This window comes from Brassica napus, chromosome C9 (assembly GCF_020379485.1).
Source record: "Brassica napus cultivar Da-Ae chromosome C9, Da-Ae, whole genome shotgun sequence".
Lineage (NCBI taxonomy): Eukaryota > Viridiplantae > Streptophyta > Magnoliopsida > Brassicales > Brassicaceae > Brassica > Brassica napus.
Genome location: NC_063452.1, coordinates 55242166 through 55259211, shown reverse-complemented (window position 1 = coordinate 55259211; position 17046 = coordinate 55242166). Strand labels below are relative to the sequence as shown.

General features: G+C 46.0%; 2 protein-coding genes across 2 annotated transcripts; one reads left to right on the top strand and one right to left on the bottom strand.

The window, feature by feature from the left end:
- Positions 1-7683: 7683 nt before the first annotated feature.
- BNAC09G38860D lies at positions 7684-8997 on the bottom strand. The gene is made up of 2 exons (XM_013825309.3): positions 8699-8997; positions 7684-8635 (listed from the first exon to the last, which is right to left on the bottom strand). The coding sequence occupies exons 1-2, from the start codon at positions 8788-8790 to the stop codon at positions 8107-8109; spliced, it is 621 nt and encodes a 206-aa protein (XP_013680763.2). The 5' UTR covers positions 8791-8997; the 3' UTR covers positions 7684-8106.
- Positions 8998-9346: 349 nt separating this feature from the next.
- On the top strand, positions 9347-10729 carry LOC125592743. The gene has a single exon (XM_048768131.1). The coding sequence runs from the start codon at positions 9347-9349 to the stop codon at positions 10727-10729; it is 1383 nt and encodes a 460-aa protein (XP_048624088.1).
- Positions 10730-17046: the final 6317 nt, after the last annotated feature.

Here is a 17046-nt window from a genome sequence, read left to right as displayed (position 1 = left end):
TTTGAGTCCTAACTTCGAGTGAAACTAAAGGCCTAACTCGCACCATATGTAAGAAGAAAAGACGAGGAAGCCCTTGTAGCTGACACACCGTTCGGTGACGCGCTTCGTCCTCTGTCACCGGAAGATACGAAAGTAGATATCTAGGTTGTTGTTGACGTCAGTAGGTCTGCAGCTACAACGCTTCCTGTCCACACGATTACTCTGTTAAGTGTGAAGACAACTTAGATGCTATCAAAAATATTGCCTAGGAAACGCAAAGGTGAAGACACATTGTTTGAGGTAATAGATATTTTCGAACATAAAGAAGCCCTTAAGGATTACCAGAAGAAAGAAGTTAAGAGAGATAGTAGAGAGAGAACGAAATTTGTGAGCAGGAGTTAAGAAGAAAAGAACTCGATTGACAGTGGTTGTTATCTCTAAGAAAGAAAGGCTAGTTACTGATTTGAATCTTTGTTACAACAAAATCTATGGCCGGAACCCTAAGGTTTTTTTTTTGTTTGAAACGGAGAAGGCAATGGGTCAGCTCGTGCGTTTGGTCGTTGGTGATTGGGAAAGAGGCGGTCGAGGGCTTTGGCGTTTTAATGTTAATCACACAAAAGTGAAACACGATGTTGTCATTGTTGGGGAAAGTCACACGGCGCAGCGGAAATACTAATGGTCGTGTTCCCCTGATCTTGTGTGAACCCGTGAAGAAAATATTTCGACGATGGCAGAATATAGTATAAGCAGAAACGTAAATGAGACAATCAATTTTTACGTGGAAAATCTCTTCGATGTAAAAAGGAAAAACCACGGGACCGTAGTCCACTCAACAATCCACTATATAAATGTTTGTGAGTACAATCACGTCCTCCCTGTTCAACAACCAGAACAGAACAGAGACACTAGCTTCAAAGAGCTATCTCCAACACAAACAACAACAACAAGAGAACAACACAAAGCTTCAAAACCGGCAGCAACCAAACGACCTCAGCTCACAAGGACTCCGGCATCCAGAGACTAATCCAACCGTACAAATCTAAGATAAACAAGTCAACAACACCTCTGACAAATTTCAGCTCAAGAAGAGAAGATATCACCGTCAGATTTACCAGACACCCAAGACTGTCCCGATGAAGAACTGTGACGACCAGCTTCACTAAAACCCAGACAACAGAAGATCCAACCGTTGAAATCCAAATCCCTTCGGTTAACCTCTAACCCACTGGCTGAAGAAGCTTCTCACAAAATATCAGCCCGATCAAGTTCCGTTTGATCCTCCAAAACCAATCTTGAAATAACCTGACGAGTTTTCTCCTCCTTCTCTCTTCTTTCCCTCTTTTGTCTCTCTCTCTAAACTCTATTATTGTGAGTTTACAGTGCAAAGGGGAACATCATTAATTACTTAAGGTCATGAGAATTATTATGTCTCATGCCCACTTGGTTTTCTCCATCTAGGAGGGACCCAACAAACTCCCCCTCCGACTAGATGGAAGAAACAGCCATTCCGGTTATCTCTCGGCATACCTCAAGCTTCCCCCTCGGTAATGACTTCGTCATAATATCAGCTCCATTATCATCCGTATGAACTTTCTCAAGTTCCACTTCCTTAGAAGCAACCACATCACGTATCCAATGATACCTTCTCTGAATGTGTTTTGACTTTGAATGAAATGTAGAATTCTTCCCGAGACAAATAGCGCTTTGACTATCACAAAGCAACACATACTTTTCTTGCTTGAAACCGATCTCTTCACAGAAGGTTTTCATCCACAACAACTTTTTACAAGCTTCAACTGCAGAAATAAACTCTGCCTCAGTGGTAGATAGTGCAACACACTTTTGCAACCTTGACTGCCATGCCACAGCTCCACCCGCAAATGTTACCAAGTAACCCGAAGTAGACTTGCTAGAATCAGCATCTCCCGACATGTCAGAATCAGTGTAACTGACAAGCAATGACTTCTTACCTCCAAATGTAATCTTCAAATCAGAAGTCCCTCGGAGATATCTCAAAATCCACTTCACAGCATTCCAATGTTCTCTTCCCGGATTGGAGAGAAACCTGCTGACAACTCCAACGGCGTAGGCTAAATCTGGTCTTGTACAGACCATGGCATACATCAAACTACCCACTGCAGAAGCATATGGAACCTTCGCCATATCTTCCTTCTCCGCATATGTCTTCGGACTTTGTTAACTGCTCAGTCTTAAGTGTGGAGCAAGAGGAGTACTCAACACTTTAGACTTGTCCATGTGAAACCGCTTAAGTACTTTTTCAATGTACTTCTCCCGAGATAAGTGAATCAGCTTCTCACCTCTATCTCGAACAATTCTCATACCGAGAATCTGTTTCGCTGGACCCATATCTTTCATGGCAAAAGACACACTGAGCTGCTCTTTAAACTCATTAATTATGTCCATGTTCCTGCCCACAATCAACAAATCATCGACATACAATAACAAGATGATAAAATCATCCTCACCGAACACCTTCACAAATACACAATGGTCTGAATTAGTCTCTGCATATCCATGCTCCCCCATAACAGACTTGAACTTCATGTACCACTGCCCTGGTGCTTGCTTCAATCCATAAAGGCTTTCTTCAAGCGGCAAACCAAATTTTCTTTGCCCTTTTGCACATAGCCTTCCGGTTGTTCCATGTAGATCTCTTCCTCCAAATCACCATGAAGGAAAGCAGTCTTCACGTCCATTTGCTCAACCTCTAGATCAAGGCTCGCTGCCAATCCAAGTACAACCCGAATGGATGACATCTTCACAAGAGGAGAAAAAATTTCATCATAATCAATTCCCTTCTTTTGGCTGTAGCCTTTCACAACCAATCTAGCCTTGTGTCGAGGTGGCAAATTGTCATCCTCATTCTTAATTCTGTACACCCACTTATTAAGCAGAGCCTTCTTGCCCTTAGGCAATTCCACCAACTCAAAAGTATGGTTCTCCTCAAAAGAATCCATCTCCTCATCCATGGCTCCAAACCACACATCCTTGTGTTCATCCTCCAAAGCTTCATCATAGCTTTCAGGCTCTCCCCCATCAGTAAGTAAAACATAATCACTAGGATCATACCTTGTCGACGGTTTAAGACCTCTCTTAGATCTTCTAACAATAGTAGGTTGGTTCTCAGCAGCTGGTGACTCGCCATGATCGTCACCATGATCACCACTGCCATCTTCATGTGCGGGAGCATCTGCACTGGGTGTATCATCCTGAACCTCAACATCAACCTCACCGTGGACCGATGTAGAAGAAGTAGCCTCTATATCGATCAAACCCTCAAATACATGAGTTGGATTTTTGGACTTGTCAATGTCCTTTATCGTTTGATCTTCCATGAACACAACATCTCTGCTTCTTACGAGCTTCCTCTCAACAGGATCATAAAATCTGTACCCGAACTCATCCTGACCATAACCGATGAACACACACTGCCGCGACTTCATCTCAAGCTTCGATCTATCAACCTTGGGAATATGAACAAATGTCTTACACCCAAAGACCCTCAAGTGACTGTAAGAAACATCCTTACCAGTCCAAACCCTCTCTGGAACATCACCATCCAATGGAGCACTTGGTGACAAATTCAGCACATGAACCACGTGTTCAAAGCTTCTGCCCAGAAAGTCATCGATAAGCCTGACTGTGAGATCAAACATCTCATCCTCTCGACAATCGTCCGATTCATCCTTTCAGCCAACTCATTCAACTGTGAAGTATGAGGTGGCGTGAACTGATGCCTTATTTCATGCTCTTTGCAATAAGCATCAAATGGTCCAAGATACTCTCCACCATTATCACTGGGGATACACTTTAGCTTCTTCCCCGTTTGTCTCTCTACAATGCCACAAAATGCTTGAAATATCCCAGCACCTAATCCTTCGTCCTCATAGGAAATACCCACGACTTCCTTGAATGATCATTAATAAAAGTCAAAAAATATGATGCGCCGCCAAGAGATCTTGTCTTCATTGGACCACACACATCTGAGTGTACCAAATCCAGTACCTCGGGTTTCCTAGAAGGTGCGGAAGACTTGAAAGATACCCTGTGTTGTTTTCCCGCAAAGCAATGCGAACACTTCTGTAGGTGCAAACCAGAGATTCCTGGAATCACCTCATTCTTAGACAACACAGCCATTCCCTTCTCACTCATGTGACCGAGTCTCTTATGCCATAGCTCCATGGCATTATCATTCTCCACCGCATAAACATCATCTTTGGAGACCTTAGCCTGCATCCAATAGAAAGATGAAGACTTCTCACCTCAAGCCACAATCAAAGAACCGCGAGAGAGCTTCCATTTACCACCACCGTGCAAACTGAAATAACCCTCATCATCAAGTCTTCACGTCGATATCAGATTCATCCTAATATCAGGAACATGCTTAACATCCTTAAGCACCAGCCTAGTCCCAAGAATAGTCTCCAAGCAAACATCACCAATGCCAGCAACCTGGGTCATCGCATCATTCCCCATCTTCACAGAACCATAATTACCCGTAGTATAGGTAGAAAACAAATCCCGCTGTGATGTAGCATGAGTAGTAGCTCCACTGTCAATCACCCAACTGGTGTCCTGGCATGCGACATTAATGGCATCACCCTCAAGAAGAATGAGAAACTGATATTCGGTGAGAGTCACCCGATCCACCTTTTCTTCTTGATTTCCTTGCTGCTTGTTTTTCAACTTCCAGCAATCATTCTTCATGTGCCCTTTCTTATGACAGAAATAGCACTCCATATTTGCAAATCTATTAGACTTGCTCCTGCTCATGTTCTTGTCTCTCTTGGGATCTCTACTTGTACTTCTCCCCCTTGACTCAGTAACAAAGACATCTGAACGCGAATTGCTAGCAGTCGACTGCCTTCTTGCTTCCTCATTAAGAACACTGTTCTTCACTGAATCCATCGAAATAACACCTTCCGAAGTGGAGTTACAAAGAGACATCCTGAAAACCTCCCAAGAGTCCGGTAAAGTACCGAGAAGCCACAGACAGTGAATCTCATCATCAAACTTGATGCCCATATCAGACAATTTGTTGAGCAATCCCTGAAACGCTTTCAAGTGATCCGTCATCGGAGTCCCCTCCTAATACCTCAGCTCAATCAACTTCTTGATCATGTACATCTTGTTGTTTCCGGTCTTCCTTGCATATAACTGCTCCAGCTTCTTCCACAAAGAACGAGCATCCGTCTCAGTCTCAATATGATGCAACATGTTATCATCTACCCACTGTCTTATTAACCCACACACTTGGCGATGCTGCAGCTTCCACTTTTAATTCGTCTTCTTCTCAGGTTTTTGCTCCTCGAAGACTGGAACATGGAATTCTTTAACAAAGAGCAAATCCTTCATCTTGCCCTTCCATAGATGATAGTTAGCACCATTCAAGCTTATCATCCTGCTCATATTTTCCATCTTTCACACAAGCAAATAATAACCCAAAGTTATCAAAACCAAAGCTCTAAAACCAGAAGCTCTGATACCACTCTGTTGGGGAAAGTCACACGGCGCAGCGGAAATACTAATGGTCGTGTTCCCCTGACCTTGTGTGAACCTGTGAAGAAAATACTTCGACGATGGCAGAATATAGTATAAGCAGAAACGTAAATGAGACAATCACTTTTTACGTGGAAAACCTCCTCGATGTGAGAAGGTTAAACCACGAGACCGTAGTCCACTCAACAATCCACTATATAAATGTTTGTGAGTACAACCACGTCTTCCCTTTTCAACAACCAGAACAGAACAGAGACACTAGCTTTAAAGAGCTATCTCCAACACAAACAACAACAACAAGAGAGCAACACAAAGCTTCAAAACCGGCAGCAACCAAACGACATCAGCTCACAAGGACTCCGGCATCCAGAGTCTAATCCAACCGTATAAATCCAAGATAAATAAGTCAACAATACCTCTGCCAAATGTCAGATCAAGAAGATAAGATATCACCGTCGGATTTACCAGACACCAAAGACTGTCCCGCTGAAGAACTGTGACGATCAGCTTCACTAAAACCCAGACAACAGAAGATCCAACCGTTGAAATCCAAATCCCTTCGGTGAACCTCTAACCCACTGACTGAAGAAGTTTTCCACAAAATATCATCCCGATCAAATTCCGTTTGATCCTCTAAAACCAGTCTTGAAATAGCCTGACGAGTTTTCTCCTCCTTCTCTCTTCTTTATCTCTTTTGTCTCTCTCTCTAAACTCTATTATTGTGAGTCTACAGTGCAAAGGAGAACATCATTAATTACTTAAGGTCATGAGAATTATTATGTCTCATGCCCACTTGGTTCTCTCCATCTAGGAGGGACCCAATAGTCATGAGGGAAAACGAGACATACAGCTTTGTTTTGTCTATGGTCCGTGATAAATATAAGCTGGACCGTCTCCTCTTACTTGACGTTCCTGTTTTGCTAACCTATGATTTTCCTGAGTGGGAAAAGAAACCTGAAGGGTACACATAACCACCGTTTGAGATTAAGGATGACAATGACGTCGGGTTGTTCATGGCTATGAGACTTGAGTGTGTGTGGCTAGAAATGTATGTTACATACGGTGAAGCTGACGTAGATCTGTATCGATGTCAAAGGGAAGAGGAAGATGGCAGTGACTCTGACAGACACCTCCATCCAGTTGTGGAAGTTGTGCCATGGCGAGGTAGTGTGTCGTACTACAGATGTGAACGTCTATGAGTGCTGGTCTAACCATAAAGATATATGTTAATATTTGTCTGGGTCATCTGAAGACTCGTGCTCCTTAGTTGCAATGGGTGATATGCCGCATGCCGTGGAGGGAATGATAAGGCTAGCGGAGGTTCCTGATATGGTAGCGTCAGAAGTCCAACCCGGGAATGGTATGTCTATGTGTCTATAAAGTAGCTCAATAAATTAAGTGAATCCAATGTGTTTTGCTTGTGCAAATGTGCAGCTTTGAGTCTGTGTGATGGACCTTTAGGGTTTGATAAGGGGAAGGGAAAGATGGTAGATGCAGGGGTGTTGCAGGACAGCCAAGGAGCAAGGGCTTATGAAGGTTCTTCCCAACTTCATGGCAGGTTTGCGCATGGGGGAAAACTGACCATCGCAGAATGTACGGCCATGTATAATTTGTGAAATTTCATGCATCTTCAGTCAATAAATTCCCGTAACTGTCATTACAACTTACTGTACTGGGACATCAGTTGGCCCTCTTCTACTCGGCTTCATGAGTATAAGTATGAGTTTGTTGAGATCTCGTCAGAATACGCTGAAGAGTTGCCAATAACGATTGCGTTTTTGCGTGAAGTCAAAGGCTTTGCAAGTGTCATTCATGACTGGTGGTGGTGGTAGATCAAACACGTTTCAGTATGAGTTGCTTAGATTCTCTCCCAGCATCCCTTCAACTAAATTGACAGGGAAAGAAAGGAACTGTGTTCCTGTTGGTTCTTATGAGCTTGATACAGCTGCGTTACCACAAATGATAGAAGATGGTGAAGAGGAAGACTGGTGATATTTGGGCAATGTACAACAACTGGAGGAATGAAATCAGGGTAGGGAACTTGAAGAAGTGTGCTTACGAGGTTGTTGATGTTGGAGTGGGTGGACGGGTTTGTATATTGTGCAAAGTCTCTAGCTTTTAATGTTTTAGATTCAGACATTAACTTGCATCGGATCTGTCTTTTGACTCTAGTTTTAGTCAATCTGGTGAAATGTTCTTTTACCTCTTCTTGCTCTGCTTTTATTTGCACTTTTGTAACATTGTGTGTACAATAAAACTCGTATGAAAGACAACATCAGACACTAAACATTCAGTAATCTCCACAAGTAAAAACCATCCTAAACATTCATTTGCAAACTAAACCCCCCTAGTATAGCCGTAATAACGAATCACTAGAAGAATGAAAAATAAGACAGCAACTACTACTGCAAAGGGGATAGACAAGATGGTGTTCATCCACGATCCAAGACATTTTGATAAATCTTTCTGGTGGTGCTGATGTGGGAACCAAACGAAGACCCATTCGTGAGAAGAAGTACAAGTATATTGCAATTCCAAAGATCAAGACCTGATTATCATTGGTAGACTCAAGATTATCCTTGCTGTCACCGAGTTTACGCTGGTATATCAAAGAATGAACTTCCTGGGAAAAATCCGACCTTTCATAAGTTGCATTCTTGTGCTTCTTCTCAGAATCATCATCACATTTCTTCTCCGAGTCTGTGAAGGCCCGGCCAAACCATTCTTGATGAACTTCTCTCTCCTTTGACTCCGTGGACTTCTGGTCTGGTTCCTGCATTGTGGTGTTGACACGAGTCTTCTGGGGGGGAACTTTATCAATCTTTCACGCGTGAGGTCGACTCTTGTCTTCTCAGTATCTTCAACCATTGTTGACTTTATCAATCTTTCACGCGCGAGGTCGAGTCTTGTCTTCTCGGTGGACTTCTGGGGGAACTGGTTGATTGCCTTTATCAATCTTTCACGCGCGAGTCTTGTCTTCTCAGTATCTTCATCTCCCGAGGGAATCGAATCCGGTTTCTTCTCTACGGGAAGAATCTTTTCCTCTTTCTTGTCTCCGTTGACATTCTCACCTCCTTTCTTCTCTTCCGTCTTCGTGACATTCGTATCTCCCTCAATTACAATTTGTATCACACGGCTACAAAAAAAGATAACTCAGTGCACCTTCATTGCATTAAATAAATTTAATCAAACCCGTTACCTGACATCATCCTTTCTTTCATGTTGGTTTGCCTGGCTCTGCCTCTTCTTTCTCCAAGACTTAAGAAATCTCTGCAGGGTCGATTGCTCCATGCCGAAAGTGGAGGTTACAGAATCGCCATGTACTTTGTAGGAGATGGATTACATCCTTCCACAAGGCCCATCGAATAACAGGCCCTAATCCAGCAAGTTGGATTAGTTTAGTCGGCTCGGCAGCTAAAGACGTCATCTCGACCTTAGAGTACTTTTAGCCGGTCGACTAAGCCGACCCAAAGTACCCGGCTTGGAGGAAACTTTGCCCAGACCCGTATACTCGTCCTCTCGCATCAAGGCCCAAAGAGGTACAAAATTAGAGCATCAAGGACATGAGACCTATAAAAGGGGAAGATGAAGCAACAAGAAAAGGACTTTTGGATTTTACACACTGAGCGGCTAGATCTAGGGTTTTAGTCATCTCTTTGATCTTGTGGCTTTGAGCTTTCTGGGCTGTCTTTCTCACTTTCCCGTCACTCTTGTAACCCTTTGGTTCGAATCTAATAAAACGTCTTTAGTCATCCCATTTCCGAGTTCTTTCAACCTAGTCGACTGAATCCCGATCAAACAATTGGCGCCCACCGTGGGGCTGACTAAAGTAACGTTCTAGATCTACATGGCTCAAGACGACGCCACCTTCGGCGCTCCGGGCGAAGAACCAACCCTTACGCCTGAAGCCGCGCCACCCATCACCGCAGATTTCATGAGCTCTATCATGGCTCGACTCGCTCATCAAGACGAAGTCCAAAAAATGACCAACGACCAACTAGCTGCTTTGGTCGCGGCACTCACAGCTCCTGATGGCCAAACGAGCCATCCCCAGCAGATACGCCGTCGCCTCTTCAACACAAACCCAACGGCAACCGGAGGCGACCACGTCTCAGACGACTCGGAGCCTAATGAAACCCTTCTCGCCGATACCCCCCCCCCCCCAGTAGGCTCAGATCTCTCAACCATACGCGAGATCACCGAGCTCAAACTCAGCTTCCAACAAATGAGCGAGAAGATCCATCAGGCAACCAGCGTGGCCCCACAAATCGAGAGCGTACTCGCCGCAACCTCGCGCACCCCTTTCACTAGCGCGTTGACTAGTGTGCAACTCGGAAAGATAGAAAAGCTGCGCCTACCCGAGTACAAACCCGGCGGAGACCCGGTGGAACACATGACAGCTTTCAACATCGCGATGGCATGGGCTCGACTCTCCGACGAAGAAAGGGACGCAGGCTACTGCCAACGGTTCGTCGAGACTCTCCACGAGCAAGCCCTAACCTGGTTCTCCCAGTTAGAGGAAAACTCAATCGAAAGCTTCCGTGACTTGTCAGCAGCTTTTCTCAAGATGTACATTATGTTCACAAAGCGCAGCGCTACCGCCTCTAGCTTGTGGAACCTCAACCAAACCAAAGACCAGAGCCTCCGCGACTACATGGAGAAGTTCAAAGCCGTAGTCTTGAGGATTGAAATCCCAGACAGTATCGCCATCGACGCCCTGCGGAACACGTTGTGGGTTCACTCTAAGTTCCGAGAAGAGTTATACCAAAACCCAACTACGTCACTCCAAGACGCTATCGCTCGCTCTGATAACTTCATCCGAATGGAAGAAGATACTAATGCAATTCTCAGCAAGATGAACGCACTCAAAGCTCCAGCGGCTAAAAACGCCAACACGCGACAAGAACCGTGCCAGCATGCCCCAAGCGACAACGTGCCGGTTTCAACTCTCGTAGTCCGCGGAGAAGGTTGGAACAAGTGGGTAAGGGAGCTCGATTCGTCCGACAAACCAGTCGATGCTGTTTGCGCGACCCAACCTACAACAGCAGCAGGTTCAACGGCAAGCCCTTCCAGAACCGTCGATCTCACCAAGCACTGCAAATATCACGACGTCAAAGGGCACGATACGACAGAGTGCAAGTCACTCTATGCGCACTTTAAGTTCGAACCCCTAAAAGCTAAGCCGAAGAACGGCAAGAGCTGGAGCAAGAATAAAGAAAGGAGAGCCTAACGCAAAGCTACAGGCAAAGGTCGACAAAGCGAAACCCAACAACAAGACGAGGAGGAGGACACTCCGAGGGGTAACGGCGAGGGAGACTCCTCAGCCGACGAAGAGCAACCAGCTAATCGCAGGCGCATTGAGGTTATACTCTCTCAGCAAACCATGTCGTCGGACGACGAGAACGACGACACGCATGTACTCGAAGAATTGAGAGACGTTCTGAAACGAAAGTTCGAGTCCGAAGATAGCAACAGCTCCAAGCGTATCTCGACAGGTGACCTTCGAGATAAACTCAACGCTGGCGCATGCGATCTTCGCATCCGTCTCAATCGTTCGAAATCCACGGACCTCCGAAGACGTTTGGAGCAAACTAAGACGTCAAGCAACGACACTCCATCGTCGAAAAACGACAATAACGTATCAACCGATATACGCGCCATCTTAGACTCCAAGCGAGTAAAAACGAGACAGCAGCTAAACGTCATTATGGGCGGTTCTCCTCCTTGTGGCAATTTTGTTTGCTCCGTCAAGGATTACCGTCGACAGGTCGCGACTTCGCAGAGGTGGCCGACTGGCCGCCAAGTCACCCTCCAATAACGTTTTCGCCGGATGACGCCGAGGGGATTCACGTACCCCACAACGACCCTCTTCTTGTCGTCCTTGGAATTGGGGAGTACGACGTCACCAAGGTCCTCGTTGATACAGGAAGCTCCGTCGACCTCATCTTCCGAGGAACTCTGTAGAAGATGGGAGTCGATCTCGACGACATAAAACCGTCCTCCAGAACATTCACCGGCTCCAACGGATCCTCCGAAACAATACTGGGCACAATCCGCCTTCCGGTACGCGCATGTGGAGTCACTCGAACTGTCAAGTTTGCTGTTGTAAGCACGAAGGCCCCTTACCACGCTATACTTGCAACCCCCTGGATACACTAAATGCAAGCTATTCCATCTACTTATCATCAGTGTGTCAAGTTCCCCGGTACAGACGGAAAAATCAAAACATTGCGAGGAGATCAAAAAGCCGTTAGGGAGCTCCTAGTCGCCACAGTCAAACTCCAACGATCGTCTCTATCCGTTAACTTTGTTTCTCCTCCAACCTCTAAAGTCTGCTCCCAGGAAGGCGAAGTTCTCGAGTTACCTATTGACGATACCGATCCAAGCCGGACCGCAAGGATTGGTGCATATCTGTCTGAGGATATGCAGCAGTCAGTTCTCAACTTCTTTAAGAAGAATGTGTCCACATTCGCGTGGTCCATGGTGGACATGAAAGGAATTGATCTGGCTATAACGACTCACGAACTAAATGTCGACCCGAAATTCAAGCCTGTCCGACATAAGCGACGCAAACTTGGTCCCGACAGGTCAAAGGCTGTAAACGAAGAGGTCGGCCGGTTATTCGGCGCTGGCTCAATTGCTGAGGTGCGCTACCTAGGCCTGGGCAAAATAACCGGAACCGAAGAACCGAATCGAAACCGAACCGAAATATCCGAAACCAGAACCGGACCAATACTTTCAAATACCCGAACGGTTCCTATATTTTTATATCTGAAATAACCGAACCGAACCGGAACCGAACCGAGAACCGAACGGGTACCCGAATATATAAAAATATTAATTATATATACATATAACATCATTAAATATATATTTTAAATTTAAAATTCTATTAAAAGTATCTGAAAATAGTTGATGATAACTAAATTATTATAAAGTATCCAAACTACCCGAAAGTATCCAGATAGTTTTATCCGAAATATCCAAAGTAATCCAAAATATCCAAAATTTTTATGTAAATCATCTTAATTATTTGATATTTTACCCTAAATAACCGATATTTTATCCAAATTATCCGAACTACCCGAACTATCCGAACCCGAACCGGATCCAAATGAGAACCGAACTTTTTCCGGATATTTTCCGGTTCTTATATTTACTATCCGAACCGAACCGAACCCGAAACTATCCGAACCGAACCGAACCGAAAATATGTCAAGTACTAAATGGATCCTCTAGCCCCTATCCGAACTACCCGAAACCCGAAATACCCGAACCGAACCGAACCGATACCCGAAATGCCCAGGCCTAGCGCTACCCCGAGTGGTTAGCAAATCCAGTAGTCGTTAAGAAGAAGAACGGGAAGTGGCGCGCCTGCGTCGACTTCACTGACTTAAATAAAGTTTGCCCAAAGGACAGCTATCCTCTCCCCAACATCGACCGTTTAGTCAAGTCCACAGCTCGAAACGAGATGCTCACCTTCATGGACGCTTTCTCCGGGTACAACCAAATCATGATGCACCCCGACGATCGCGAGAAGATGACCTTTATCACAGATAGAGGATCCTTTTGCTATAAGGTCATGCCATTCGGCTTGAAGAACGCATGAGCAACCTACCAACGGCTTGTGAACAAAATGTTCGCTACACGCCGCTGATCACCTCCGTCATTTGCAAGATTGCTTCAAAACTCTCAACAAATACGGCATGAAACTGAACTCAGCAAAGTGCATGTTCGGGGTTTCCTCAGGCGAGTTCCTTGGTTACATAGTCACACAGGGGGGAATCAAAGCCAACCCGAAGCAGATCTCCGCGGTCCTGAACCTCCCAAGCTTACGGGTAGGATAGCTGCACTCAATCGGTTCATCTCCAGATCCACCGACAAATGCTTGCCGTTCTACGATCTCCTACGAGGTAACAAGAGGTTTATCTGGGATGAGAAATGCGAGGAGGCATTTACTCAACTCAAGCACTATTTGACAACACCACCCGTACTCGCCAAGCCAGATGTCGGCGACGTTCTATCTCTTTACGTCGCAGTGTCGCAAGCAGCAGTCAGCAGCGTTCTGATAAAAGAGAGCCGTGGTGAGCAAAAGCCAATCTTCTACACAAGCAGGCGCATGACCGGACCAGAAACGCGATACCCAACTCTAGAGAAGATGGCGCTGGCAGTCGTCAAAGCGGCGAGAAAGCTTCGCCCATACTTTCAGTCACATTCAGTGGAAGTATTAACCGACCAGCCCCTCCGAACGATACTCCAAAATACCAACAGGTCTGAAAGACTAACGAAGTGGGCTATCGAATTCGGTGAGCTTGATATCACATACAAGAACCGAATCGCGGCAAAATCTTAGGTTCTTGCGGATTTCTAAGTCGAATTGGCCCCGGAATTGGAGCAAGACCTCACACTCCCAAACCCAAACTGGACACTGCATGTCGACGGATCTTCGACTATCAAGGCCGCAGGTGCCGGAGTCCAACTACTGTCCCCGACCGGAGAACTGATCAGACAGTCTTTTAGTTTCGGCTTTCCAGCTTCGAACAACGAAGCATAATACGAATCTTTGATCGCTGGACTCCGCTTAGCAAAACCTGTCAAGGCTAAACGCCTTAGCGCCTACTACGACTCGCAGTTAGTCGCCAGTCAGTTTAGCGGCGACTACGACGCCCGCAACGATCGGATGGACGCCTACCTCAAGATAGTACAAGGTTTAGCCGCAGAGTTCGAATTCTTCGAACTGGTCAAAGTTCCCAGAGGAGAAAACGTCTGTGCCGACGCCCTCGCAGCCCTTGGAAGCAAGCTTTGGGATCAAGTTAAACGAACCATCCCAATACACCGCATTGAGAAGCCGAGCATCGATATCTCGACCGACCAAATCGTCATCATAGCCCCAGTCACCGAAACCGACACGCCCGATACTGATGGGGCAGATTGCGAGTCCTACGCTAGAAGCTGCGACAAATGCCAACGGCACGTACCAAGCATCCATTGTCCAACTGAAATGTTACGAACGACGACCGTGCCGTACCCGTTTATGCGATGGGTAATGGATATCATAGGACCCCTTCTCTGCTCCCGCCAGCGACGTTTCATTCTCGTCCTCACTGATTACTTCACCAAATGGATCGAAGCTGAAGCCTACGCTCAAGTCACAGACAAAGAAGTCTGTGGTTTCGTATGGAAAAACATTATCTGCCGCCACGGTCTACCTTATGAAATCGTTACTGATAATGGATCACAGTTCATGTCAGGCAACTTCAAGGAGTTCTGCAACAAATGGAACATTCGATTAAGCCCTTCCACCCCTCGATACCCGCAAGGAAACGGCCAAGCGGAATCCTCCAACAAGCTCATCATCGACGGCATTAAGAAACGTTTAGACCTAAAAAAGGGTCATTGGGCCGACAAACTCGACGGAGTCCTATGGAGCCACCGCACAACACCAAGAGGATCGACTAAATCGACACCTTTCTCTATTGTATACGGTACCGAGGCTATGGCTCCCGCAGAAGTTAACGTTTCAAGCTTCCGACGTTCGAAAATGCCCCAGTACGTCGAATTCAACAAGGAGATGCTGCTTGATGCCCTCGACGAGATTGAAGAACGACGGGACCAAGCTCTGCTACGAATCCAAAACTATCAACATCAGATAGAGAGTTACTACAACAAAATGGTCCGGGCCCGACCCCTTGAACTCGGTGACCTTGTCATGCGCAAAGTGTTCGAGAACACTAAGGAGCTGAACGCCGGTAAACTCGGCGCTAGGTGGGAAGGACCTTACAAAATCTTCAAAGTTGTCAAACCAGGCGTCTACCGACTTCAAACGTCACGCGGAGAAGAAGTGCCTCGAGCATGGAAGTCAATGCATCTACGACGTTTCTACTCGTAGGGACATCATCATCAAAAAAAAAAAACCGGGTAGATGCACCTCCGCGGTCACTTCTACTCGACCGAGTAACTGCGCTTCTAACGGCCACTTTTACTTGGGAAAAAGGAACAACTAATGGTTTGATCCTCTACAGAGGTACGTAGGCAGCCTTAACAGGTCCAGCTGTAACAAAATCAAAGTCAAAATCTTGTTCTTTGTTTCGACCTCAATCGAGTAAATACCGATTATCGAACCCAATGGCTCCCGTATCTCCAGCAGGAGGTACGCGGACACTCACGTTCCATTGCCTAGCTATGTCCTGATCAGACACTTAGCCTAAGGACCCAACGGTCGTGAGTCACCTATGTCCAAAGAGCATTGACCGACCAAACAGAGTGAATCTTTACCTTTTCTCGATTAGCTACCCAATTACTCGATTGTCATTGAGAAAACGGACGAAAGAACCTTCCACTCTTAGATTCAGTTTCTTGTTTTTGAAATAGAGTGACGCACCTAGACGTTATCTCAATCGAAATACGACAAGAGCTGAACAAAGTCCCTTAGCGGGTTGTTTCGTTATCTATTTGCAAAAGCTAAAGGTCAGGAATCTATTGTTTCTAAGCGAGTATATCGCGAGACTCTAAAGATAACTGAAATTTACTTAGAAAAAATGCAAGTACAGATAAGGACTACAACAACACACAAATTTAAAGTCTGCTTAAAACAGCGACTTACCGACAAAATGAAAGTATGTATAGTCGTACAACAGCAGGGTCTATCAAGACCACAAACACAAAAAGCACAAAGAAAAACAACATAACCAAAGCGTCAAGGCACATAATCTTGATCGTCCTCCTCCGGCGTTCCAAGAGTAGGAGGACCGACTGGGTCTTCAGTAGCGGCAGCAGCCGGGTCTTCCAATCGAGTAGGAACATGGACAAGGGAGTCCACAGTAGGAGGCGGGGGGGGGGGGGGGGGGGGGGGGGGTTGGAACGTCTCTATCCCCGACTTCGTTGGTCGTCTCTTCCTCGACAGGCTGCGGCGGCGACGTCTCCTCGGCCCTATCATCTTCCTCCTCTTCGTCTTCTTGTCCTTCGGAGGAGGAATCCGAGACGAGGACAGGATCCTCGATGCCCACGTTCTCGGTCTCTTCCTCTTGAACCGGAATGTCGCCTATCTCGAGGTTTTCCTTTCGGGGACCTCCTCCAGGTTCTCATTCTCTGGACGTTCCTCAAGACCACCCCCTCTGGGACCTCGACGTGCTCAGCGAGGACCGACGTGACGTCAACCAATGGCTCTTCTGATGGCTCCTCGGTAATTTCGAGCGAGGTAATGAGCTGAGAAGCCATCTCCGATCTGATCAAATTTACGTTCGATCCATAAGGATCAAACGATGCTCTAAACCTGTCCTCGACGAAGCGAGAAGGAAGAACCAGCGGAGAAAGAGTGAGGTCGCTATCAGATAGCGGACCTACACAAAGTTTTATAGCCTCCGCCTCATGGAGTTTCTCCTGCTCAGCAAAGACGTCGATCATTTCTTGTGGGATCTCCGTCCCACTGGCCTTTATCATCTCAAGGCACTTCTTCGTCCCCGAAGCTTGACCGTACAGGTTCTTCGCTTTCCCAAAGGCATCCAAGCGAATAAAATGGTTGCGTACGCGACAAAAACAACGATTTGC